Source organism: Nomascus leucogenys, chromosome 4 (assembly GCF_006542625.1).
Source record: "Nomascus leucogenys isolate Asia chromosome 4, Asia_NLE_v1, whole genome shotgun sequence".
Lineage (NCBI taxonomy): Eukaryota > Metazoa > Chordata > Mammalia > Primates > Hylobatidae > Nomascus > Nomascus leucogenys.
The window spans coordinates 58,500,446-58,527,292 of NC_044384.1; the positions used below are offsets into that span (position 1 = coordinate 58,500,446).

Here is a 26,847-nt window from a genome sequence, read left to right on the forward strand (position 1 = left end):
AGTGATTCGCCTGCCTCAGCTTCCCAAAGTGCTGGGATTACAGGCATGAGTCACTGCGCCTGGCCAAAGTTATTACTTTAAAAATGCTACGTACAAACAAAATTATAAACCAGGGAAAATTTTGTGACTAATATCACAAATAATTACACTATGCATTACTGTCAACAGAGGCCAATAAGAGAAAAAGAGATGCTTTGTTGCCCTACATCACATCCTTTTGGTCTACCTTTGATTTCAGTAGAGGCTCTAGTGGACAGTTCTGCATGAGCTCAGACTCCTGGGGATAGCATCCTACCTCAAGCTCACATCTAGCTTCTTTTAGCTATTTGTCTCAGGGCCTTCTCCAAGGCCACAAAGCTCTCTCAGCCCTGTGTAAAGTCCAGAAGTGCAAGAAAGTATAATGCTTGTAGGGCAATCCTAAATTAATAAGGGATGTAAGAATAAATGTCCCAGCCTCCCGAGCCTCCCATTCTTTTTTCTTTGAGATGGAGTCTCACTCTGTTACCCAGGCTGGAGTGCAATGGTGTGATCATGGCTCACTGCAGCCTCAACCTCCTTGGCTCAAGCAATCCTACCTCAGCCTCCCATGTAGGTAGGACCAAAAGCATGGGCTACCACACCTAGCTAATTTATTTGTATTTTTTGCAGACAGGAGGTCTCCCTATGTTGCCCAGGCTGGTCTCGAACTCCTGGGCTCAAGTGATCCTCCTGCCTTGGCCTCCCAAACTGCCGGGATTACAGGCATGAGCGATTGCGCCCGGCCTGAGCCTCCCATTCTTCAGAAGGATAATTATTTGAGGAATTCTGCATGCTTCTTGGAGTATCTAGTAGACTCAAGTCTTTCTGTTTTACAGGAATTATGTACAAAAAACACTCTTATGTTGGCTTACTCCTGCTTCCAAGGATTATTTCTCAAATAAACAACCTGCACCCAAGTCCTTCCCTTAAGCTCTGATTCTAGCAGAACCCAAACTATGATAACCAACAACTCAATAACTAAAGGGTAAAGGTAATGAACTTAGAGTTTATAGAAAAAAATGCAAACAGCTTTTAAACAAATGCAACAATGCTTAATGTCAATAAGGGAGATGCAAATTTAAAAAAACACAGATTTTGGGCCAGGCATGGTGGCTCATCCTGTAATCCCAGTACTTTAGGAGGCCCAGGCGGGCAAATCACAAGGTCAGGAGTTCGAGACGAGCCCGGCCAACATGGTGAAACCCCGTCTCTACTAAAAATACAAAAATTAGCTGGGCATGGTGGCACCTGCCTGTAATCCCAGCTACTTGGGAGGCTAAGGCAGGAGAATTGCCTGAACCCAGGAGGCGGAGGTTGCAGTGAGCCAAGATCGCGCCACTATACTCCAGCTTAGGCAACAGAGCAAGACTCCATCTAAAAAAAAACCACAGATTTTATTTTTCACTCATCAGATTCACAAAAATCCAAAAGTTCAATAAATAAACTCAATTAGTGAGCCTCTGTGGAAATATTGGTACAACCTGTTAGGAGAGTAATTTGGCAGCATGTATAGAAATTACAAATGAGTATATGTTTGATCCAGCAATCCTGGACATTTATGTATGTGAGAAATGATATATATTGAGGTTATTCATTGCTGCATTGTTTCAAAACAATATAAATGCCTATCAATAGGGAGCAGGTTAAATAAATTATGGCATATCCAGATAGTATGTGGCAGTAAAAAATTAATGAGGAAGTTCTCTATTGATTTGGAAAGATCTTTAAGACACAGCAATATGAAAAAGTGAGGTGCAGAATCATGCATACAAAATTTTGCCTTTGGAGTAAGAAAGTTGTAAAAATAAGAATTTGTATTTGTGCTTGCTTGAATAGATATGAAGAAAATCTAGAAAAATACATAAGAAAAATAATTACAGTGGTTACCTGTTTGGGAGGAGGCTGTAGAAATAAGGTGAGATGAAAGAGAAACTTTTTACTGCATATGTATGAATATATTATATATGTATGTATATACACATGCACATAGGTATTTCTGAAATATGTAAATGTTTCAGAACAGTTTTATTTGGGAGTAGCCCCCAAATATCCAAAATGTGATCCCTTGTCACCTTGCTTAGACACGAATTTGAACCACAGGGCTGTGAGGCTACTGTGCAGAACCTGGTGCTTAGTGAGTAAGTAGCTGATTGCTCAGCATCTACATCTCACCAAGGCCTCATTCTCTCTACTAATGATTTCATATCCATTTAAAGAAGGAACTTGTAAGCACTGGAGGATTCATAAACTTGTAAAGTTCCTTGAGCAAGTCACAGCTCTGCTCTCTACGTTGTGGTAGTTTGTAAGTTCTTGTTTCTCCCACTAGGTCACACAGCTCCTTGAGGGCATTCCCAGCTCCTGGTACAATGACTGTCACATTACGGCTAAAGAAATAAAATGGAAAAAAATACCAAAATAATCTCCTTATCCTCTTTATACAATAGTTCAATTACTTTCTGTTAGCCTAAAATCACTGGGGGAAAAATCTTCCAAAACATAGGAAGCCAATTATGTAGCCAGTAGAGAGTTTGAATCTTGATTTTGTCACTCACTAGCTCTTATTTCACCAATTATTAACCCTCCTTACAGTCTGTTTCATGATCTGCAAAATGGCACTACAATCTCACAGTAGCAACGAACATGGTTAGCACAGAACCTAGAACACAGTAGATATTCAGTAAATGCTTTGCTAAATCTTGTTAAAGGTTTTCCAGATGACCAAGAGCTTAAGTCTTTATGAGCTCTCTTTTTGCCTTTGATGCCTGTAAAAAATGTAGACTATAATTTGCTTCTTTCCTGGGTTAACTACAATGGCCCTCTTTTCACATTCACATGCAATTAATGTCCTTCTAATGTAGACACCATATTTCTATTATTGCGCTCTGAGCCTGCATTAGTTAAGTCAGCCATGTTTTATTTTTGATTCAGTTGAATTAGCATTTAATTAAAATATAACATATTTCCCCTCTAAAACACATGTTAAATCAGGTATCTTCCTAATCCATTCTTATGCTGTTGATTTTAAAAATTGCTTTATTGAGGGATAATTGACAATAAACTGCACATACTTAAAGTACACAATTTGGTAAGTTTGACATATGTACATACACATGAAATCATCACAATCAAAATAACGAACATAGTTATCATCCCCACGTTTCCTTGCACCTCTTTGTAATTCCTCCCTCCTATGCTTCCCTTGCCCCCATCCCCAAGCAACTGCTGATCTGTTTTCTGCCACTATAGATTACTTTGCATTTTCTAGAGTTTCTATGCATAGAATTGTACAGTATCACTTTTTTTTTCTTTTTGGTCTGACTTTTTTCACTCACTAGATTTATTTTGAGATTCATCCACATTGTCATGGGTTATTAATAGTTCATTACTGTCTGGATATATCAATTTATTTATCCATTCACCTGTTACAGACTTTTGGGTTGTTTCCAGTTTGGGGCTATTACAAAGAAAGCTGCTATCAACAATTGTATACAAGTGTTTGTATGGATTTTATTTTCTTTCCCCTATGGTAAACACCTAGGAATAAAATGGCTAGACCATATGGCTGGTATATATTTAACTTTTTAAGCAACTGTCAAACTGTTCCAAAGGTGACTTTATAATTTTATGTTCTCAGCACTGCATTAGAGTTCTGCCACCTCTACGTCCTCACCATTGCTTGATGTAGTCTTTTATTTTAGCGATACTAATAGGTGTATACTGGTATCTCATTGTTATTTAAATTTGCATTTCCCTAATGATTAATGATGTTGAATATCTTTTCATGGTGCTTAATTGCCATCCATATAACTTTTCTCATTTTAAAAACTGGCTTATTTTCTTATTTTTCAATTTTTATAGGTCTTTAGTTCAGAAACAATCCCTTTATATGCTTTGCAAAGATTTTTCTCCTATCCCGTGGCTTTTCTTTTCTTTTTTTTTTTTTCGAGATGGAGTCTCACACTGTCACTCGGGCTGGAGTGCAATGGCATGATCTCGGCTCATTGCAACCTCCGCCTCCCAGGTTCAAGTGATTCTCCTGCCTCAGCCTTCCGAGTAGCTGAGATTACAGGCACCCGCCACCATGCCTGGCTATTTTTTGTATTTTTAGTAGAGATGGGGTTTCACTACGTTGGCCAGGCTGGTGTCAAACTCCTGACCTCATGATCTGCCCGCCTCGGCCTCCCAACGTGCTGGGATTACAGGCGTGAGCCACCGTGCCTGTCTGTGCCTCGTCGTTTCATTCCCTTAATAGTGTCTTTGAAGGAGAAGTTCTTAATTTAATGAAGTCTAATTTATCGATTTGTTCTTTTTTAGACTATACTTTTGATGTTATATCCAAAAAACCATTACCTAACCCAGGTCACAAATATTTTCCCCATGTTTTCTTCTATAAATTGCATAGTTTTTGGTTTAACATTTACATCTATGACCTATCTGAGTTAATTTTTGTATGTGGTGTGAGATATAGATCAAAGTTCATGTTTTTGCATATGGATATTCAACTGTTCCAGTACCATTTGCTGAGAAGGCTATCCTTTCTTCATTGCGTTGTCGTTGTGCCTTTGTTAAAAAGTCAGTTGTGGTTGGGCACAGTGGCTCACGCCTATAATCCCAGCACTTTGGGAAGCCGAGGAAGGTGGATCACTTGAGGTCAGGAGTTTGAGACAGCCTGGTCAACATGGCGAAACCCTGTTTCTACAAAAAATACAAAAATTAGCTGCATGTGGTGGCATGCGCCTGTAGTCCCATCTACTTGGGTAGCTGAGGCTGGAGAATCCCTTGAAGGGAGGTGGAGGTTGCAGTGAGCCAAGATCACACCATAGCACTCCAGCCTGGGTGACAGATTGAGACTGTGTCTCAAAAAAATAAAAATAAAAAGTCAGTTGTCCCTGTATGTGTGGGTTTATTTCTAGGCTTTCTACAAATACAACTGACATTTGTATATTGCTCTTGTATCCTGCAATGTTTAAGCTCACTTACTGGTTCTAGTAGCTTTTTAAAAGATTTCATTGGGTCTTCCACATAGACAATCACGTGGTCTATGAATAAAGACAATTTTGTAGTTATGTTTGCTTAGTGACAGAAATATGCTCTAAGAAATGTGTCATTAGGCAATTTTGTCCTCCTGTGAACTCTAGAATATACTTACATAAGCCTAGACAGTATAGCCCACTATACACATAGGCTATATGGTGTGGCCTGCTGCTCCAAGGCTACAGCAAAACTATACGGCATGAATAGTTTTGAATAACTACATGAATAACTACTATATGAATGCTATAGGCAATTGTAACAAAATGGTATTTGTGTTATCTAAACATGTCTAAATATAGAAATGGTACAGTAAAAATACAGTATTATAATCTTATGGGACCACCTTTGTATATGAGGTCCATCACTGACCAAACATCATTATGTGGTACATGACTGTACTTCCTTTTTTAAAAAAATAGTCAATAAATACATGCTTATTGAGTAAACTGAATTATGAAAAACAAAACCAGGCCAGGCACAGTGGTGCACGCCGGTAATCCCAGCACTTTGGGAGGCTGAGGCGGGTGGATGACTTGAGGCCAGGAGCTCGAAACCAGCCTGGCCAACATGGTGAAACCCCGTCTCCACTAAAAATACAAAAATTAGCTGGGTGTGGTGCAATACGTCTGTGGTCCCAGCTACTTGGGAGGCTGAGACACAAGAATCACTGGATCCGGAAGGCAGAGGTTCTAGTGAGCTAAGATTGTGCCACTGCACTCCAGCCTGGACAACACAGCAAGACTCAGTCTCAAAAAAAAAAAAAGGCCGGGCACAGTGGCTCAAGCCTGTAATCCCAGCACTCTGGGCGGCCGAGGTGAGCGGATCACAAGGTCAGGAGATCGAGACCATCCTGGCTAACACGGTGAAACCCCATCTCTACTAAAAATACAAAAAAATTATCCAGGTGTGGTGGCGGTTGCCTGTAGTCCCAGCTACTTGGGAGGCTGAGGCAGGAGAACGGCGTGAAGCCGGGAGGCGGAGCTTGCAGTGAACAGAGATCGTGCCACTGCACTCCAGCTGGGCGACAGAGCAAGACTCCGTCTCGAAACAAAACAAACAAAAAAACAAACCCCGCCCCCACCCCCCAAATCTACTTCTACTACTAAGCCATACAGACAGAATCCACAAAGACAACTTCCTGGCCAAGTGCACTGATGCACTGTTTTTTGTTTGCTTTTGAGATGGAGTCTCACTCTGTCACCCAGGCTGGAGTGCAATGACACGATCTTGGCTCACTTCAACCTCCATCTCCCGAATTCATGTGATTCTCATGCCTCAGCCTCCTGAATAGCTGGGATTACTGGTGAGTGCCACCATGCCTGGCTGATTTTTGTATTTTTAGTAGAGATAGGGTTTCACCATGTTGGCCAGGCTGGTCTCAAACTCCTCACCTCAAGTGATCCACCCACCTCGGCCTCCCAAAGTGCTGGGATTACAGGTGTGAGCCACCATGCCCGGCCAATCCACTGTTAGTATTATGATACATCAAGAAAGTCAAGGCCGGGTGCGGTGGCTCATGCCTGTAATCCCAGCTCATGCCTGTAATCCCAGGCTGAGGTGAGTGGATCACTTGAGGTCAGGAGTTTGAGACCAGCCTGGCCAACATGGTGAAACCCTGTCTCTACTAAAACTACAAAAATTAGCCGAGCGCAATGGGAGGTGCCTGTAAACCTAACCACTCAGTAGGCTGAGGCAGGAAAATTGCTTGAACTCGCGGGGCAGAGGTTGCAGTGAGCCGAGATTGTGCCACTGCACTCCAGCCTGGGCGACAGAGTGAGACTCCATCTCAAAAAAAAAAAAAAAAAGAAAGAAAAAGAAAGTCAATGTGCAGAGGACAGGAACCCCAGCTCTGCTAAGACTGTGGGTACTGCAAAGACTACCAAAGAGTAGGATTAGATTGTTATAGATAGAAGTGACCAATCATAGTTCTTGAACTTTCTCAAAGGTAAAGGCTGACTTCAAAGTCCATAGTCTGCCAATAGAATGGCATCAGGCAAAAAGTTGGCGAAGAGAGCTGGGCGCAGTAGCTCACACCTGTAATCCCAGCGCTTTGGGAGGCTGAGACAGGCGGATCACGAGGTCAGGAGATCTCAACCATCCTGGTTAACACGGTGAAACCCTGTCTCTACTAAAAATACAAAAAATTGGCCAGGCATGGTGGCGGGTGCCTGTAGTCCCAGCTATTCGGGAGGCTGAGGCAGGAGAATGGCGTGAACCTGGGAGGCGGAGCTTGCAGTGAGCCGGGATCGCACCACTGCACTCCAGCCTGGGCGACAGAGCGAGACTCCGTCTCAAAAAAGAAAAAAAAAAAAAGTTGGCAGAGAAGCCCAGATAGATCTTTAGTTCAGTTTTCAGATGTCAAGGGTTCACAAAGCTGGCCAAACTGTTTCTGGGAGGAACTGTTCCAGTTCACTGCATTATAGTGTGCTGGGGGGTGACAAGACAAAAACAAAAAAAATGGGGTGCGGAGGGGAGAAATGGGTGGTAACAAATGTCACAACTGTACGAGCAGTCCCATCACATCTTGGGGATTCCCTAGTCTGCAAAAGCCTATTAAACAGGTCACCTAGAAAAAAAAAGTTTATAACTCCATTCCCCTCATTTTATTAAATATTACACTTATGTACATTTTAAAGACGAATCATCTACAAGCTTGTATCAGTTGCCTCCTTGGCTCACGGGAGAGGAACGTTGCTGAAAGCCTCAGGATAAACAGAAGACTTGGGGTTTTGCTCCTTTTCTCTGTATGGTACATGTACTTCCTTTTTCATAGGGATCACTTTCATTTCTTTTTCCAGCCTGATTGTACTGGCCAGAACCTCCAGTACATAGAATGCAAGTGGTAACAATGAACATGTCTGTCTTTTTTCTCAATCTTAAGGAGAAAGTATTTTGTTTTTTATCACTAAGTATACTAGCTATGGGTTTTTTGTAGATGCCCTTTATCAGGCTGAGGAAGTTCTCTTCTTCTCCTAGTTTGTTAAGAGTTCTTATCAGGAAATACTGTTGAATTTTGTTAGATGCTTTTTTTCTGCATCTATTGATATAATTACATGGTTTTACTTTTTGTTTGTTAACATGGTAAATTACATTAATTGCTATTCAAATATTAAATCATGTATGCATCCCTGGAATAAATCCTACTTGGTCATATCATTTTAACATATTGTTGGCTTCAAAATACTACTTTTTTTTTTTTGGTGACTGAGTCTTTGTTGCCCACGCTGGAGTGCAGTGATGCAATCTCAGCTCACTGCAACCTCCACCTCCCAGGTTCAAGCAATTCTCCTGCCTCAGCCCTCCAAGTAGCTAGGATTACAGGCACACGCCACCATGCCCAGCTAATTTTTGCATTTTTAGTAGAGTCAGGATTTCGCCATGTTGGCCAGGCTGGTCTCAAACTCCTGATCTCAAGTGATCCACCCACCTTGGCCTCCCAAAGTGCTGGGATTAACAGATGTGAGACACCTCGCCCGGCCCAAAATACTAAAATTTTGTTAAGAAATTTTGTATTTATTTTATAAGAGATACTGGTTTAAATTTTTCTTCTCTTGTAATGTTTTTGATTTTATTATCAAGGTAATGCTGGTCTCATAGAATGAATTATGAAGTAATCCATTTCTTTCCATTTTTTGGGAAGAGTTTGTGTAGAATTGATATTACTACTTCTGGCCGGGTGTGGTGGCTCACGCCTGTAAACCCAGCACTCTGAGAGGCTGAGGCGGTCAGATCGCTTGAGGTCAGGAGTTTGAGACCAGCCTGGCCAACATGGTGAAATGCTGTCTCTACTAAAAATACAAAAAAATTAGCCTGGTATGGTGCTGTGTACCTGTAACCCCAGCTGCTTGGGAGGCTGAGGCGTGAGAATCACTTGAACCCAGGAGGCAGAGGTTGCAATGAGCTGAGATCCCACCAATGCACTCCAGTGTGGGTGACAGAATGAGACTCTGTCTCAAAAACAAAGATAGTATTACTTCCTTAAATGTTTGGTTGAATTTATCAGTGAAACTATCTGGGCATGGAGTTTTCTTTGAGGAAAGATTTTTAACTATATTTTCAGTGTATTTCTTAGATAGGGGGCTATACAGATATCTGTTTCTTCTTGTGTAAACCTTTATAATTGTGTCTTTCAAGGAATTTGTCTCATGTTAATTTGCCAAATTTGTCATAAAATTGTTTCTTACATCCCCTTATTATTCCCTTAATATGATTTGAATCTATGTTGATGTCACCTCATTTATTTCCAATACTGGTAATTTGTATCTTCTGTTTTTTTCTTATCAGTCTAGGTAGTTTATCAATTTTATTGATTTTTCTCAAAGAGCCAGTTTCTATTATTATTATTATTTTTAAGACAGAGTCTCTGTCACCCGGGCTGGAGTGCAGTGGCGTGATCTCAGCTCACTGCAATCTCTGCCTACTGCGTTCAAGCAATTCTCCTGCCTCAGCCTCCCAAGTAGCTGGGATTACAGGCACCTGCCACTAAGCCCAGCTAATTTTTTGTATTTTTAGTAGAGATGGGGTTTCACCATGTTGGCCAGGCTGGTCTCAAACTCCTGACCTTGTGATTTGCCTGCCTTGGCCTCCCAAAGTGCTGGGATTACAGGCGTGAGCCACCGTGCCTGGCTCTATTATTAAATTTTAAGATTGTTTTTCTATTTTCTATTTCATTGACTGCTGATTTGGTCTTTTATTATTTCCTTTTTCTGGCTTACTTTGGGTTTAATTTTTTCTTCTTTTTCCTAGTTTCTTAAGGTAGAATCTGAGTTCATTTATTTGAGAACTTTCTTTTTTTCTAATGTAGATCTTAGTGTTATAAATGTCTCTCTACTGCTTTAGTGGCACCCCACAAATTCTGATACGTTTTCATTTTCATTCAATTCAAAACATTGCCAATTTCCCTTTTAATTTCTCTTTTGATCTATGAATTATTTAGGAGTGTATTATTTACTTTCCAAATATTTGGAGATTGTTTTTCCCAGAGATTTTTCTGTTATTTACAATTTAATTCCATTTTGGGTAAAGAATATATTTTGTATGATTTGAATCCTTTAAAATGTATCAAGATTTGTTTCACGGCCCATAAGTATGATGTCATGCTTAAAATAAGAATATTCTACATCCTTACTGATTTTCTATCTACTTATTTTATCAATTATTGAGATGGGGTATTGAAATACCTGGCTGTAAGAGTGGATTTATTTATTTCTCAAAATAATTCTATCAGTTTTTGCATAATGTATTTTGAAGCTTTGTTATTAGGTACATAAATGTTTAGGATTGTTATGTCCTCCTAATTATGTGACCCCTTTGTCAAGTTGAAATAATCTCTTTAACTTCTGGTAATATCCTTTCCTCTGCAAATATACTTTGCCTGATACTAATATAAGCACTCAAGCTTTCTTTTGACCCATGTTAACACTTTATATTTTTTAATATTTTTTACCATTAATCCATTTGTGTCTTTATATTTTAATTGTATTTCATGTAGGCAGCATAGAGTTGGGTCTTACTTTTTTATCCAATTTGATAATCTCTGCTGTTGAATCGGGTGTTTAGATTATTTACATTTAATGTGATTCTTGATGTGGTTAGGTCTGACTTTATCATGTTGCTATTTACTTTCCACTTGTCCCATCTATTCTTTGTCCCCCTTTTCCTCCTTCAGCCTTCTTTTGGATTAAGCAGACATTAATGACTTCATTTTATCATTTTGTTGCATATTACTTAAAATTTTTGGTTATTTTAGTAGTTGGTTTAGGGTGTATAGAATACAGTCAGCCCCCCATATCCACAGGTTCTGTACCCGCAGATTCAACGGGAATCTGTGGATCAAAAATATTTTTTAAGGCCAGGTGCGATGGCTCATGTCTGTAATCCTAGCACTGGGAGGCTGAGGAGGGAGGATCACTTGAGGTCAGGAGTTCGAAACTAGCCTGGCCAACATGGTGAAACCCCGTCTCTAATAAAAATACAAAAAAATTGGCTGGGCGTGGTGGCAGGCACCTGTAATCCCAGCTACTTGGAGGCTGAGGCAGGAGAATCGCTTTAACCCAGGAGGCAGAGGTCACAGTGAGCTGAGATTGCACCACTGCACTCCAGCCTGGGCAACAGAGTGATACTCTGTCTCAAAAACAAAACAAAACAAAAATATTTTTTTAAAAACCAATAAAAAATAAAAATACAAATTAAAAAACCCAGTACAGTATAACAATTATTTATATAACATTTACCTTGTATTCAGTATTATAAGTAATGTAGAGAAGATTTAAAGTATATGGGAGGATGTGCATAAGTGATACGCAGATATTATGCCATTTTATATAAGAGAATTGAGCTTCTGCAAATTTTGTATCAGCAGGGGTTCTGGAATTAAGCCCTTGTGGATACTGAGAAATGACTGTATATCCTCACTTGCCACTGTAAAACCTCAGGTGATGTTGCAAAATTTCATGTATAAGAACTTTACAATAATGAACTTCCATATTTCCCCTCCTGGCCTTTAGACTATTGTCATACAATTTACTTTTATATGTATTATAAATCCAAAACATATTATTATACTGGTGTAACAATCATCTTTTAAATAGATTTAAATTTAAAAATTAAATACATTTATCTATGCAGTTACTATTTTCAGTGGTTTTTTCTTTTTTTTTTTTTTTTTGAGATGGAGTCTCGCTCTGTTGCCCAGGCTGGAGTGCAGTGGCGCAATCTCAGCTCACTGCAAGCTCCGCCTCCCGGGTTCATGCCATTCTCCTGCCTCAGCCTCCCGAGTAGCTGGGACGATAGGTGCCTGCCATCCCGCCTGGCTAATTTTTAAAAATATTTTTAGTAGAGACCGTGTTAGCCAGGATGATCTCGATCTCCTGACCTCATGATCCACTTGCCGCGGCCTCCCAAAGTGCTGGGATTACAGGCGTGAGCCACCGTGCCTGGCCTATTTTCAGTGGTTTTCAATGCCTTGTAAAGATTCAGATTTTCCATCTGCTATCATGTCTTATCTATCTGAATGACTTCCTTTAGCATTTCTTGTAGCGTGAGTCTGCTGGTTGTGAACTATTCCATATTTTGTACGTCTTAAAGCGTCTTTATTTCATCTTCATTTTTTTTTTTTTTTTCTGAGATGGAGTCTTACTCTTTCACCTAGGCTGGAGTGCAGTGGCGTGATCTTGGCTAACTGCAACCTCTGTCTCCTGGGTTAAAGCGATTCTCGTGCCTCCGCTTCCCAAATACAGGCCCACACCACCATGCCTGGCAATTCTTTTTGCATTTTTAGTAGAAATGGTTTAGTAGACACGGTTTCACCATGTCGGCCAGGCTGGTCTCAAACTCCTGACCTCAAGTGATCCACCCACCTCAGCCTCCCAAAGTGCTAGGATTACAGGCATGAGCCACTGCACCCGGCCGAAAGATATTTTTATTGGGTATAGAATTCTAGGTTAACTTTAAAAATATTGCTCTACTGTCTTCTCATTTACATTATTTCCCATGAGAAATCTGATGTCAGGCTTCTTTTTGTTCCCCTGTACTAATTACATGCCTTATCTCTGTCTGCTTTAGGATTTTTCTCTTTACCATTGCTTTTGAGCAATTTTATTTATTTATATATTTATTATTTATTTATTTATTTTGAGATGGAGTCTTGCTGCATCTCCCAGGCTGTAGTATAGTGGCATGATCTCAGCTCACTGCAACTTCTGCCTCCCAGTAGTTCTCCTGCCTCAGCCTCCCAAGTAGCTGGGATTACAGATGCCCGCCACCACACCTGGATATTTTTGTATTTTTTTGTAGAGACAGGATTTCACCATGTTGTCCAGGCTGGTCTTGAACTCCTGACCTCAAATGATCTGCCCATCTGGGCCTCCCAAAGTGCTGGGATTGCAGGCATGAGCCACTGTGCCCAGCCTCAAGCAATTTATAATGATATGCTTTGGTGCACTTTTTTTTTTTTTTTTTTTCAGACAAAGTCTTGCTCTGTTGGCCAGGCTGGAGTACAGTGGGGCGATCTTGGCTCACTGCAAGCTCTGCCTCCCGTGTTCACGCCATTCTCCTGCCTCAGCCTCCCGAGTAGCTGGGACTACAGGTGCCCGCCACCACGCCTGGCTAATTTTTTGTATATTTAGTAGGGACAGGGTTTCACCATGTTAGCCACGATGGTCTTCATCTCCTGACGTCGTGATCCGCGGTGTAGTTTTCTTTATGTTTCTTATGCTTGGGGTTCACTGAATGTCTTGGATCTGTGGGTTTATAATCTTCATCAAGTTGGGGAACTTGTGGGGGATTATTTCTCCAAACATATATTTTGTCTCCCACACCTTCAGGCCCTCCAATTACTAGTATATTAGGCTGCTTGTAGTTGTTCCACAGCTCACTGACGTTCGTTTCATTTTCTTTTGTTTCTGAGTTTAGCTGCAGATAGTTTCCATTACTGTGCTTTCATTATTCTTTTCTTTTTCAGTGACTAATCTGTTGTTAATCCCATCCAGTGTGCTTTTCTTCTCAAACACTGAAGTTTAATTTGGGTCTTTTTCGTATCTGCCATGTCTACTTAACTTTCTGAAGATATGAAATATAGTTATAATAATTGTTTTGATGTCTTTCTCTGCTGACTCTAACATGTGTCAATTCTGCATTGGTTTTGATTGATTAATCTCCTTGGTATTGGTTGTATTTTCCTGTCTCTTTGCACACTGGTAATCTTTCACTGGATGTCAGGCATTGTCAATTTTATCTAGTTGGGTGCTGAGTGTTTTTATATTCCTATAAATATCCTTGAGCTTTGTTTTGTATACAGTTATTTGGAAACAATTTGATCTTTTGGGGTTTTGCTTTCATGATATTTTAGGCAGGACTGGAGCAGTGCTCAGTCTAGGGCTATGTATTATCTGTTACTGAGACAAGACCTTCCTAAGTACTCTATCTTATGCCTGATGTATTATGTGGTTTTCCCGTTTGGCTGGTGGCTGGTGGGAATAGCCACTTTTCTTGGCCCTGTGTGAATGCTGGGCAGTTTCCTCTAATTCTTTTGGATGGTTCTTTCTTTCCCTTTCTCTCTTTCTTTCCTTTCCTTTTCCTTCTCCTTCCTTCCCATTCTCCCTCCCCTCGCTCTCTTCCTTCCTTCCTTCTGTCCTTCCTTCCTTCCCTCTCTCCTTCCCTTCCTTCCTTTGGGACAGAGTTTCATTCGTTGCCCAGGCTGGAGCACAGTGGTTGAATCATAGCTCACTTCAGCCTCAAGCGGTCCTACTGCTTCAGACTCCAGAGTAGCCAGTGCTACAGGCACATGCCATCATGCCTGACTAATTTCTTTATTGTTTTGTAGAGGCATGGTCTCACCACGTTGCCCAGGCTGGTCTCAAACTCCTGAGCTCAAGCAATCCTCTCACCTCAGCCTCCTAAAGTGCTGGGATTACAGATGTGAGCCACCACGCTTGGCTTGAATGGTACTTTTTAAAGATCAGCTTTGAGTAACTTCTTCACATGCAGGTACCAAGCAATACTATGTTGAACATTTGAGGGACCCTCTGCACATTTGTGGGTTTCTCTCTTTGTGCAGCCCTCTTCCCTCTGGTACTTAGTCCTGTGAACTCTAGCTGCTCTGGTCTCCCCTCTCAGTTCCTTCTACTTTACTTAAGGAGTCTGCCGGGTTCTCCCACTTTCCACTCCCTATATCATGGTCTAGAAATTGTGAAGACAGCAAGCTTGGGCAATCATAAGACTCACTTTGTTTCCCATCTCTCAGGGATCACTATTCTTTGTTGCCTGATATATAGTGTATTTAAAATTTTTTTATGTATTTTTGTCTGTATTTTGTTGTTGAAGTTGTTCCAGGAGGAGGGTAAATCCAATCTCTTTTCTCCATTTGGGCCAGGAGAAAATGTTGAGCTGATCTGCTACTGATTCTATAACCATGGTGTTCTCCCTTTGTTTTCCTGTTCCTACTACCCTGATTCTGTTCTTGAAATCTGACATACGTGAGCATTTTACAGAACTCTATGTAGAGCTCAACACTATCTTTGTACCCTCATCTCCTAGTACCTAGTAATTGCCAAATATAATTGTTCAGTAGTGAGCAGAGAGTTCAAAATCCAGTTATGTTATCATCTACCTGTATCTTGAACTTGCCTGCATTAGGTATTGGCCTTTATTTCTACACATGCAGAGCTGATGAGAGATCAGTAAAAAGCAGACATTTACTACTAACCTATACATTTGGATTAATTTTGAGAATTTTTATGTTTATGAAAATTATAACATAAAAGAAAATTCAGAAATAGAAACATACATGCTAAAATCTTACTCTCCCACAAACCATTTTTTTTCTTTTAGTACATGCCCTTCTATGTTTTATCCACATTATCTTTTTACATGACATGACAAAAAATCATTTCAATTTTACTTTTATTGCTTAACAGAGTTATTTCCTGCATGACTGCACGGTTCATAATGATCTTTTTTAGCACCTTCATCATGTGTGTATGTCACGATTTGCTCAATTGTTTACACACTAAGGTTGCTTTTCCTTTTTAGTTAATATAAAGGGAAGTGCAGTGAATATCTTGACTCTCCATTTCGGTTATTTTCTTGGTTAAGCCTGCTAAAGTGAGATTATTATAGCAAAAGGTATAAATATTTTTAATGTTCTTGTTACATATTGCCAAACTGCTTTCTTAAAAGGTCACACCACTGTTCACCTTTACCAGCCTGGCTGAGAGTGTCGGTTTTACCAGCACTGCATTTTATCACTGAAATAAAATATTTTGGCTAGTGTAATAAGTGAAAATGACTTCACTGTTATTACTTATGGGTTTCTTCATTTCCACAAAGTGGGATATTCTTCCTCATGCTTACTAAGGGGTTGCATTTTCTCTTAGCAGGAATAGAAGTCTCACAAGCACATGCATGACAAGCACATGCATGACCCTTAGCCTCCTCTCCTGTCTCAGAGGGGAATAATCATTGTTTTCCTTCTCTCTCCCATCCATGAATTCATCAAATATTTATTGGGCCTCTTCAGCATGCCAGGTACTATGTTAGGCTCTGGGAATGCAGTAGGGGAACAAGACAAAGATACAATCCCTACCTTCAAGGAGTTTACCGTGTAAAGGAAAAGCCCGCATGTCCTCAGAATCTGGCTAGAAGCGGACAAATTTGCCACAGGGTTCCCACCATATTTGGAAAAAAAGAGACTGTTTTAGAAAGGCATTAACTGAGTATTCATAAGAAATTAAATTTGGAAAATCATGCTGGAGGAACTTTTGATGCACCTAGAGAGGGAAGGGGGAAGTAAGTGCCCAAAGGAGGACACAAAGCGGAAGGAGATAGACACGGCCACATCTTAGGGACAGTTGAATGATACACTCCCATACAGTCTGCTTCTTAAACAGCCATCACCAGGGACAGAGGAGGAGTCCTGGGGGAAATGGAAACAAAGTGATAGGCTGTGTGAGCAGGGTAGGCCTAGGTTAGGGGGTGGCAGATCACAAAATATTCTGGACACACAGAGGGCAGCAGGCAGCATGAGAGCTCTAAACTCTTGGAAGGCAAAGGAAAGGAGGCCATGGTGGAAGACGGGGAAGGAAAAGTGTTGGACACTTACAGAGTTCCATTTAGAGTTGTTCCTGCCCACTCCCTTCTTAGACAGTAAAGTCAGCTATGAGAGATTACTATGACAGCAACAATCCCACTGTACAATCACCACAGTGCGAAACAGAAAAACTCAAAAGACACAAACATTATTATTACATCATAGCATCCCTGCCTATGATATTGCTTGCTATCAAAGTATGAGGAATACATTGGTACATGTATGTAGTTTGGTGGCAGGGGGGGTGGTAAATCCACCCTTTTATTCTCATTGAGATGTATCGTAATACAGAAGAGTGCACAAAACATTTATTTATAGCTTAAGGAATAACCACAGGCAAATATCTATGAAACCACCATCCAAGTCAAAGAAACAAAACAAAACAAAACAAAACAAAATACTGTCAGCAGCCGGTAGCCTCCTGTGTGCTCTTCCCATCCCATCTCCCTCCTTCTGCCCAGAGGTGATCACTGTGTTTCGTATGCATTCCTCAGTTAGTTAGTTTTGCCCTTTCTTTAATGTAATAGAAATGAAATAATATTGGATGATCTTCTGTGAATGACTTTTTTGTTCAGTACCATCTTTGTAAGATTCCTTTATAGTGCTAGGTGTAGGCATCTGTTTATTTTCATTGCCATATGCTGTTTCATTTTATATATTTGTTGTTGTTTTGAGACAGGGTGTCACTCTGTTGCCCAGGCTGGAGTGTAGTGGTGAGATCACAGCTCACTGCGGCCTCAACCTCCCGGGCTCAAGAGATCCTCCTGCCTCAGCTCCCCAACTAACTGGGACTACAGGTGTGTGTCAACACGCATTGCTCATTTTTAATTTTTTTTGTATTTTTTGTAGAGACAAGATTTCACTATGTTCAAGACAAGGCTAGTCTTGAACTCCTGAGCTCAAGCAATCCACCAGCCTCAGCCTCTCAAAGTGCCAGGACTACAGGCATGAGCCACCTCATCTGATCCTAAATATGAATATCTCACAATTTACTTACCCATTCTATTTTTAATGAACACTTTAGTTGTTTCCTGTTTAAGGTGACTGTGAAGAACACTACCATGAACAATCTTGTACATACCTCTTGGTGCACATATACAAAAAGTTCCTTAGAATGGAGTAGCTGGATCAGAGGATATGCACATTTTCTACTTTACTATGTATTGCAACCTACTTACAGAGATTTGCTATCAATTAACACTCCTACCAGCAGTGTATACTAGTTCTTATTACTTGAAATCCTTGCCAACATCTGGCTGGGCACCGTGGCTCATGTCTGTAATCCCAGCACTTTGGGAGGCCGAGGTAGGCGGGTCATGAGGTCAGTAGATCGAGACCATCCTGGCTAACACGGTGAAACCCCGTCTCTACTAAAAATACAAAAAATTAGCTGGCCATGGTGGCGGGAGCCTGCAGTCCCAGCTACTCGGGAGGCTGAGGCAGGAGAATGGTGTGAACCTGGGAGGCGGAGCTTGCAGTGAGCCGAGATGGCGCCACTGCACTCCAGCCTGGGTGACAGAGCGAGACTCCGTCTCAAAAAAAAAAAAAATCCTTGCCAACATCAACTATTTGTCATTCTTAAATTCACTGCCAATTTGGGAGCTGAATATAGTATCTTGTATTTTTAATCTAATTTTCCTCATTACCAAAGTAGTTAATCATCTTTTCATGTATTTATTGCCCACTTGGATATTCTCTTTTGTGAGGCACCTGTTGAAGTTTCTGCTCACTGTTTCTATTGACCTATTTCTCTTATTAATTCATAAGTATTCTTTTTTTTTGTTTTTGTTTTTGTTTTTCTTAAGATAGAGCCTAGCTCTGTTGCCCAGGCTGGAGTGCAGTGGCAAGACCATAGCTCACTGCCGCCTCAACCTCCTGGGCTCAAGTGATCCTCCTGCCTCAGCCTCCCAAAGAGTGAGGATTACAAGCATGAGCCATGTGCCTGGCCCGTAAGTATTCTTTATATGTTCTTGATACTAGTTCTTTGTTAGTTTTATGTATTACACATATCATCTCCCAATTTATGGCTTGCTTTTTTTACTCTATGGTGACTCCTAATAGTTAAAAGTTATAATTTTAATGTAGTAAAATATCAGTCTTTTCCTTTATGATCAACACTTTGTCTTTTTTTTTTCTGTCTCCCAGGCTGGAGTGCAGTGGCACGATCTTGGCTCACCGCAACCTCTGCCTGCTGGGTTCAAGCAATTCTCCTGCCTCAGCCTTCCCAGTAGCTGGGACTACAGACGCTTGCCACCACACCTGGCTAATTTTTATGTTTTTGGAGAAACAGGGTTTTGCCATGTTGCCCAGGCTGGTCTTGAACTTTGGGGCTCAAGGGATCTACCCACCTCAGCCTCCCAAAGTGCTGGGATTATAGGCATGAGCCACCGTGCTGGCCTTTATATTAATATTATAATAATATATTCACCTTTATACCGACAGTTATAAAACATAATTTGACATATTTTTTTACAGAGGAAGAGCCTACATAGGCAAAGATACCTAGGGCCCAAGAAAATCATAAAGTGGCCCTGCTTCATAGAGTCTTCCTAAAAGCCATACTATTAGTGACACAGGCAGAGCTTAGGAGGCTCATCCCATGCTTCCCTACAAGCTAGGGGATAAAACATGTGTTCTTCTAATGGTCGATGAGCATATTATCTTCATTTAGAAAAACAGTACATACCAGTACTATTAATAAATTAATAAACACTAAATTAATAATCCCCAAATGCTAATTTCTAATGTAAATAAAAACAGAATTCAAATAACATTTATTTCTAGGCATTTGTCTGGTACTAGGTGATACAGATATAAACAAAAAGAACATAAAGCTTCTAGAGTATAAGAGAATATACATGGTTCGCAAATCATTATAAAAGGGAACAGTGTCACACAAGCAGAAGTGTGGTAGCAAGGCTAAGTCATTCCTCAAAAAGTTGCAAAACAGGAGTTGTTAATTTCAGTTTTTGCAAATGAGGAAAGGAAAACAAGGCACAGAAAAATTGATTGGCTTGTCCCAATTTTCAGCCAATATATGTCAGGTACAGTATCTTAATAGCAGGACTCTGACTCCCAGCCCTGTGCTGTTTACCATCTGCTCTGAAAAACTGCTCACCCTACTGTAGATATTCAATAAATTAGACTGTATTAAACTGAAAGAGAAACAGTACCACCCCAAAGGATTATGAATTTTCTCAGAGCAGCTTTTTAATCTATTTTTATAACTTAATTGAGGTATACTTTATGTATAAAATTTGCCCATTTCAACTATACAATTCAATGATTTTTAGTAGCCTTACCAAGTTGTGTAATCATCACCATAAATCAGCGTTAGAACATTTTCATCCCCTTAATAAGAATGCTCACACCCCATTTTCTGTTCATCTCCATTTCCACTCCCTGCTCCAGGCAAGCACTAATCTACTTCCTTCCTCTGTAAATTTGCCTTGTCTGTACATTTCATACACACAGAACCATACAATATGTGGTCTCTTTCATCTGGTTTCTTTCACTTAACATAATATTTTTGAGATTCATCCATGATGTAGTTTGTGTCGACAGTTTGTTTCTTGTTATTGCTGGATGGTATTCCATTATATGGATACATCACATTTTTGTCTAGCCATTCACAAGTTAATCAACATTTAGGTTGTTGCTAGCTTTTTATTATAACGAATAATGATGCTATGAACATCTGCATGCAAGTTTTTATGAGAACATATATTTTCATTTCTCTTGGGTAGATACCTGGGAGTAGAATTGCTGGGAGTAGAATTGCTGGGTTGCATGGTAGTTTTATGTTCAACTTTTTGAGAAATTGCCAAACTGTATTCCAAAATGACTGCCACATTTTGCCAATGCATTCCTATCAGTGATGTATAATGGTTACCACTTCTCCACACTCGCAGACACTTGTTACTGTCTTTTTTATGACAGCCATTCTAGAGGATGTGAAGTAGTATTTCATTACGTTTTTTGTTTGTTTTTTTTTTTTTTTTTGAGATGGAGTTTCTCTCTTTTTGCTCAGGCTGGAGTGCAATGGTGCAATCTTGGCTCACTGCAACCTCCACCTCCCAGGTTCAAGTGATTCTCCTGCCTCAGCCTCCCGAGTAGCTGGAATTACAGGCATGCACCACCACACCTGGCTAATTTTGTATTTTCAGTAGAGACGGAGTTTCTCCATGTGGGTCAGGCTGGTCTCAAACTCCTGACCTCAGATGATCCACCTGCCTCAGCCTCTCAAAGTGCTGGGATTACAGGCGTGAGCCACCGCACCTGGCTCTCATTATGGTTTTGATTTGCATTTCCCTGACTAATGATATTGAGCATCTTTTCATGTGCTTATTAGCCATTTGTATATATTATTTGAAGAAATGTCTATTCCAAATCCTTTCCCCATATTTCAGTTGGATTGTCATCTTATTAAGCTATAAGAGCTTTTGGAAATTCTGGGTGTTAATACTTTATTAGATTTGTGTTTTGCTAATATTTTTACCACTCTGTTGTTTGCCTTTTCATTTCTTAATGGTGTCTTTTTTATTGACAGATAATAACTGTACATATTTATGGGGTACACATATTTTGATACAGGCATACAATATGTAATGATCAAATCAGGATAAGTAGGATATCCATCACCTCAAACATTTCTTTTTTGTGTGTGCATTGGGAACATTCAAATCTTCTCTTCTAGCTAAAAATATATATTATTGGTAACTATAGTCATGCTGCTCTGCTATCAAACACTAGAACTTATTTTTTCTATCTAACTTTATGTTTGTACACATTAGCCAACCTCTCTTCATCCCCATCTCCTCACCCTTTGCAGCCTCTGGTAACCATCATTCTACTCTCTGTCTCCATGAAATCAACTGTTTTTAGCTCCCACGTGTAAGTGAGAACATGTGATGTGTGTCGTTCTGTGCCTGGCTTATTTTATTTATCGTAATGACCTCTGGTTCCATCCATGTTCCTGCAAATGACAGGATTTCATTTTTTTTTTTAAAACTAAATAGAATTACATTGTGTATATATACCATATTTTCTTTATCCTTAAAATTTTGAAGTGTAAAAGTTTTGAATTTTGATAAGGTCCATTTTATCAATTTTTCCAAAAACAAATCCTTATATTTAGTTAATTGACTTTTGAAGTTTAAAATATTTTAATTTTGATGAGGCCCATTTTATCAATTTTTCCAGAAACAAATCCTTATATTTAGAGTCATTTGACCAATGCAATTCACTGATGAGAAAACGGTCTGCTCAACAAATGGTGCTGGTACAACTGGATATCCACACATGAAAAGATGAATTTAAACTCTCATTTCATACTATACAAAAAGTTAACTCAAAATGACTCATAGACTTAACTGCAAGAGTTAAAACAACAAAGCCTTTAGAAAAAAACTTGGAAATTTTCAAGATCCTGAGTTAGACAAATATATTTTTCATCTATTCCTGAATTCTCGTCCCGATTAAATATCATATGTGTGTATGTCACGGCTTATAACGCAGACAGATAAAAATATAGCCCCCTTCAGTAAAAATGATAAAATATTTCACTGAGATTGGTGGCCAAAATTTGAATTAGCAATTACATGAAAATGTTAAGAGAAGGCCAGGTGCGGTGGCTCATGCCTGTAATCCCAGCACTTTGGGAGGCCAAGGCTGGTGGATCACCTGAGGTCGGGAGTTCAAGACCAGCCTGACCAACATGGAGAAACCCCGTCTCTACTAAAAATACAAAAATTAGCCGGGTGTGGTGGCATGAGCCTGTAATCCCAGCTACTCGGGAGGCTAGGGCAGGAGAATTGCTTGAACTTGGGAGGTGGAGATTGCAGTGAGCTGAGATAGTGCCACTGCACTCCAGCCTGGGTGTCACAGTGAGACTCTGTATCAAAAAAAAAAAAAAAAAAAAAAAAAAAAGGAAGAAAATGTTAAGAGAAAATATGCAAGCAATAAGTGGTAACCCAGCCAGAACAGAATATATATAGCTTAGCAGGTAGAACTCAAGACAAAGGCATGCAAATAGTGCATTAAACTCTTCTTCAAATACTATACAATGTGTGTACCCATACTTGAGGCTAAAAACTGTTGATTACAGTCACTGACTGCAGATTAAAATTAGGGAGAAAATAATCTCCTATAGAAAGGTGAATCTCAATCCATCAGTTAAGGAGGTGCTGCACATGCTAATATTTGCGATGGTATCATAATGCCAACATGAAATTTCTACAGTCCATTATGTTCAAGTGTCAGAAGAAAGAAATTATTGAAGAGTCTATAAACATAATTCATTAATAAAAAAATTTTAGATACAAAGCATCACTTATAAAGGTACTTTCTTTTATTAAATTTTCTGGGTTGCATCTGAAATTGTTAGTAACTAATTTTCATGGTCAAATTACCGCTTACATCCTCACAAGGGACACAAAAGAATGTGAGCCTTAAAACTTGGCCACTGTGTTCACGGTGAGTCAGTCAGTGCCTTCCCCTTGCTCCTGGCCTGTGTCTCAGGATGGCAACTGGGGAAGCCTTTGCTAAAGCCTGAATCTTGATTTCCTCTTTCAAAGCAAAATTTGTTTACAAAGTATATTTTCTGGTAGAATTAAAATTGTATTACTTCTTATTAACATTTTAATATCTTGTCATTATTTTCAGGTACAACTGGTTATTTACATACCTACCTCTCCCTCTTAGGAAAGGTTACATGTTTTATTGTTCTTTTTCTTTTTCTTTTTTTTTTTTTAGACAGGGTCTGGCTCTGTTGCCCAGGCCAGAGTGCTGTGGTGGTATCTCAGCTCAGTGCAACAGCACCCAGCTAATTTTTGTATTTTTAGTAGAGATGGGGTTTCGCTATGTTGCCCAGTCTGATCTCGAACTCCTGAGCTCAAGGGATCCACATGCCTAGGCCTACCTACTAAAGTGCTGGGATTACAGGCATGAGCCACTGTGCCTGGCCTTGTTTTATTGTTCTTTAATCCCTTATATTAGTTTTTTTTTCTTTTGAGACAGTCTCACTCCATCATCCAGGCTGGAGTGCAGTGGCACAATCTTGGCTCACTGCAACTTCCACCTCGTGGGTACAAGCAATTCTCATGCCTCAGCCTCCCAAGTAGCTAGAATTACAGGCGCATGCCACCATGCCCAGCTAATTTTTGTGTATTTGATAGAGACGGGGTTTCGCCATGTTGGCCAGGCTGGTCTCAAACTCCTGACCTCAAGTGACCTGCCCAACCCAGCCTCCCAAAGTGCTGGGATTACAGGTGTGAACCACTGCGCCCAGCCATGAATGTTTTTTAAATCATTGCAGACATCAGTCGAGTACCGAAACCCTGCCTTATAGCATCTGATAAGGTTCTTGAAACAAAATAAACACTTGATACATTTTTGTTGTAATGAAGTAAATCTTAGCTTTTAATACTGTAGTTTTAAAAATTATATTTCACAGCATAACATACCATGGGATCAATCAAATTACATAAATGATATTCTAAGAGAGACATGCTGGTGTGTCATTAATGTAATGAAGGCTATGCTTTCAATGGCCAGAGCCAAATGCTAACTTGTTTCTTTCTTGAATACCTAGTGACACCATGTTCTCTCATTTATTCTAAAGAGAAGTGGTCTATTCTCTTAGATCAGAGCCTCCATCTAAATCTCCCGTGCAATTTAAAAGCCAAACTTTTTACAGTCCAGGAAGAGGTGGACTTAGCTGAGTACAGGCACATAGCAAGAAACGCCCCAAAGAAAGTTAGCCTTATTCTCATTGCTGCTGCTGCTGCTAACATATTCCAATAATCACTTCTATCTCGAAAATAAGTAGAAACAATTGACCAGCTCATCAGAATTTCACATTAATTTGAAAGAGTTATGCTATGTGGCAAATGAAGACCACCTTCTTCTCAATTTGTGATTAACACTGGCAAAGTACATACGCTATGAAGTTTGTGTATCAGATGAGTAAAATGTATTCCACAAAAAACAAGTGAACTGAAAAAAATTCACAAAGTCTTTTAAAATACTTTCCTTCTTGCCTAAGATATAACCAAGGCTGGTTTTGAGTAATTTTCTCAAATACTATCTGCAGCGATCTTTTCGGGCAAAGCCCTCCAGCCCTTTGGCCACCTGGAACCATGAAGTTCCACCTGGAATCTTATCTTGGCCTCAGGGCCTGGGCTGGTGCTCTATACTGGAGGAATTTTTAGAAGCCTCAGACTAGTAGCTTATCTGCTCAGTACGATCAGTCATTCTGCTGATCCTGCTCTGATATTGTGACCTAGTTCCAGGCACTAAGATTTTATCTAGTTATTCATAACCAAGTCCCTCTCTTGTATCACTAGAAACCAGATCCTGGATTCATCTGTTGTGATCCACAATCCTAACTCAGGACCTTGTTTTGTATCCCAGATGGTGCACTACTCCCTATGACGTTCTGTGGGCTAGATAGAGCCCTACCCTGGAACTCCAGTCTTAATGACTGTGTCTCCAATACTTGCCACTGGATGGTTATGATGCAGACTTCCCTCCTGTCTGGATTTCCACTTATTGCCTACTGTCAGTCTCCCCTAGAATGAGGTCCTAGGCTACAGCCAAATTTCCTACCAGCTGTCAGGACTGTGAGGACTTGGATTCTGGTCATCCATAGATTAACCCATCTCAAGGCTAAATTCTAACTCTAATAGTAACTTAAGTAATACCTTTATTTTGAAATATCTCTATTCAAACCAGCCAGCAGTAAGTATATATTTTAAAAAGCCTCATTAAATATACATGTGATGCTTGAAATGCCAAAAGAAAATATCCCATACCTGTCTGAGTGAATCCTGATTTGTATCCATTAGTTGTCCCATTTTCTGGGGTCACAGTTGATGACACAGAAGAGCTTGGTTTAATAGAGTGGCAAGAAGCAGAGGATTGTCGGCTTCTACATTCTGGAAAAGAGTAAAAATCACATTGTATGAAGTGACCAATGTTCTGTTAAAAGAGGTGATGGGGACACAATCCATAAAATCTCTAAATTAAATCGCTGCTCCTTAAGCGGCAGCCACTTCTTTAATTAGAGATCCCCTTCTCCATCCTGACTCCAACAGAATGTTTCAACTAGTGAACACAATGCTTTGGTTTGGAAGACAAAGAAATGGTTTCAAAGAAATTGGACCTTTGTTCCCCACATACTAGTTCCCAGAGGAAAAATACTCGTAACCAATATAGTCATGCTAGTTTTATGGGTAAGACAGAGGCTAAAACATTAGTAATTTATGAAAACCTAATAGACCTTTCAATACCAGTTAACATCCTACCTGGGACTGGTTTAAATGTAGAACAGTAACCTAGGGTCTGTCTAGGCTGCCTATCTAGGCTGCCTATAACCTTCTCTTCTCAACCTTAATTTAGGTCCAAAAACAGAAGCAAAGAAAAATGTATAGGCAGTAAAAATTTTAAATGCTCAAATTAATATTATTCTCAGTTCTTATTAAAGGAGACAGCCAATAGTCAAAGTGGTTACTGATCATGCTATGCCAAGCTTCATTTTAAGTAAGCCAGTATTAATGGGCCTCTGGTATATTTTAATAGTGCTTTGTACAGATTCAGGTAGATAGCAAATACTATGACAGCCTGTGGGACTGTTAACTTCCAACCAAATTTTACCCTATTAGTCTCAAAAAGTAGCATGTGAAAAAGGAATATAAATGATTTTATATGACAAAGTTAATTACAGAGGGTCCTTTAGAGTGTCTCCAAGTTTATGAGATACATACAAGGACTGGAAGCAGTTTTCTATAACCTTCTATGCTATAACCTTCTATGAAGAGCTATTGTATTCTGGCCTAAGAGTATATCTCCAATAGGTAATATATGCATATATGTATATTGATATTATATGTGTATATATATAAATTATATAAAAAATACAATTTCAGCTCCAAAATAGCAACTATTATAAACGTGAGGCTTCTTTCACAAATCTTATTCTTTATTAGAAAAATGAGGCCAGGCATAGTGGCTCATGCCTGTAACGCTACCACTTTGAGAGGCCAAAGTGGGTGGATCACTTGAGCTCAAGAGTTCAAGACCAGTCTGGGCAACATGGTAAAACCCTGTCCCTACAAAAAATACAAAAATTAGCCAGGCACAGTGGTGTGTATCTGTAGTCCCAGCTCCTTTGTGAGGCTGAGGTAAGAGGATCGCTTGAGCCTGGGGTG

The 26,847-nt window shown here is 39.8% G+C and overlaps 1 protein-coding gene across 1 annotated transcript in view; it reads right to left on the bottom strand.

The window, feature by feature from the left end:
- GREB1L (GREB1 like retinoic acid receptor coactivator) overlaps positions 1 to 26,847 on the bottom strand; it is a 296,713-nt gene that overhangs the window by 101,200 nt on the left and 168,666 nt on the right. The window contains exon 7 of the mRNA XM_030810667.1: positions 25,453 to 25,575. Coding sequence (XP_030666527.1) covers positions 25,453 to 25,575 — 123 coding nt within the window. The remainder of the gene's footprint in view (positions 1 to 25,452; positions 25,576 to 26,847) is intronic.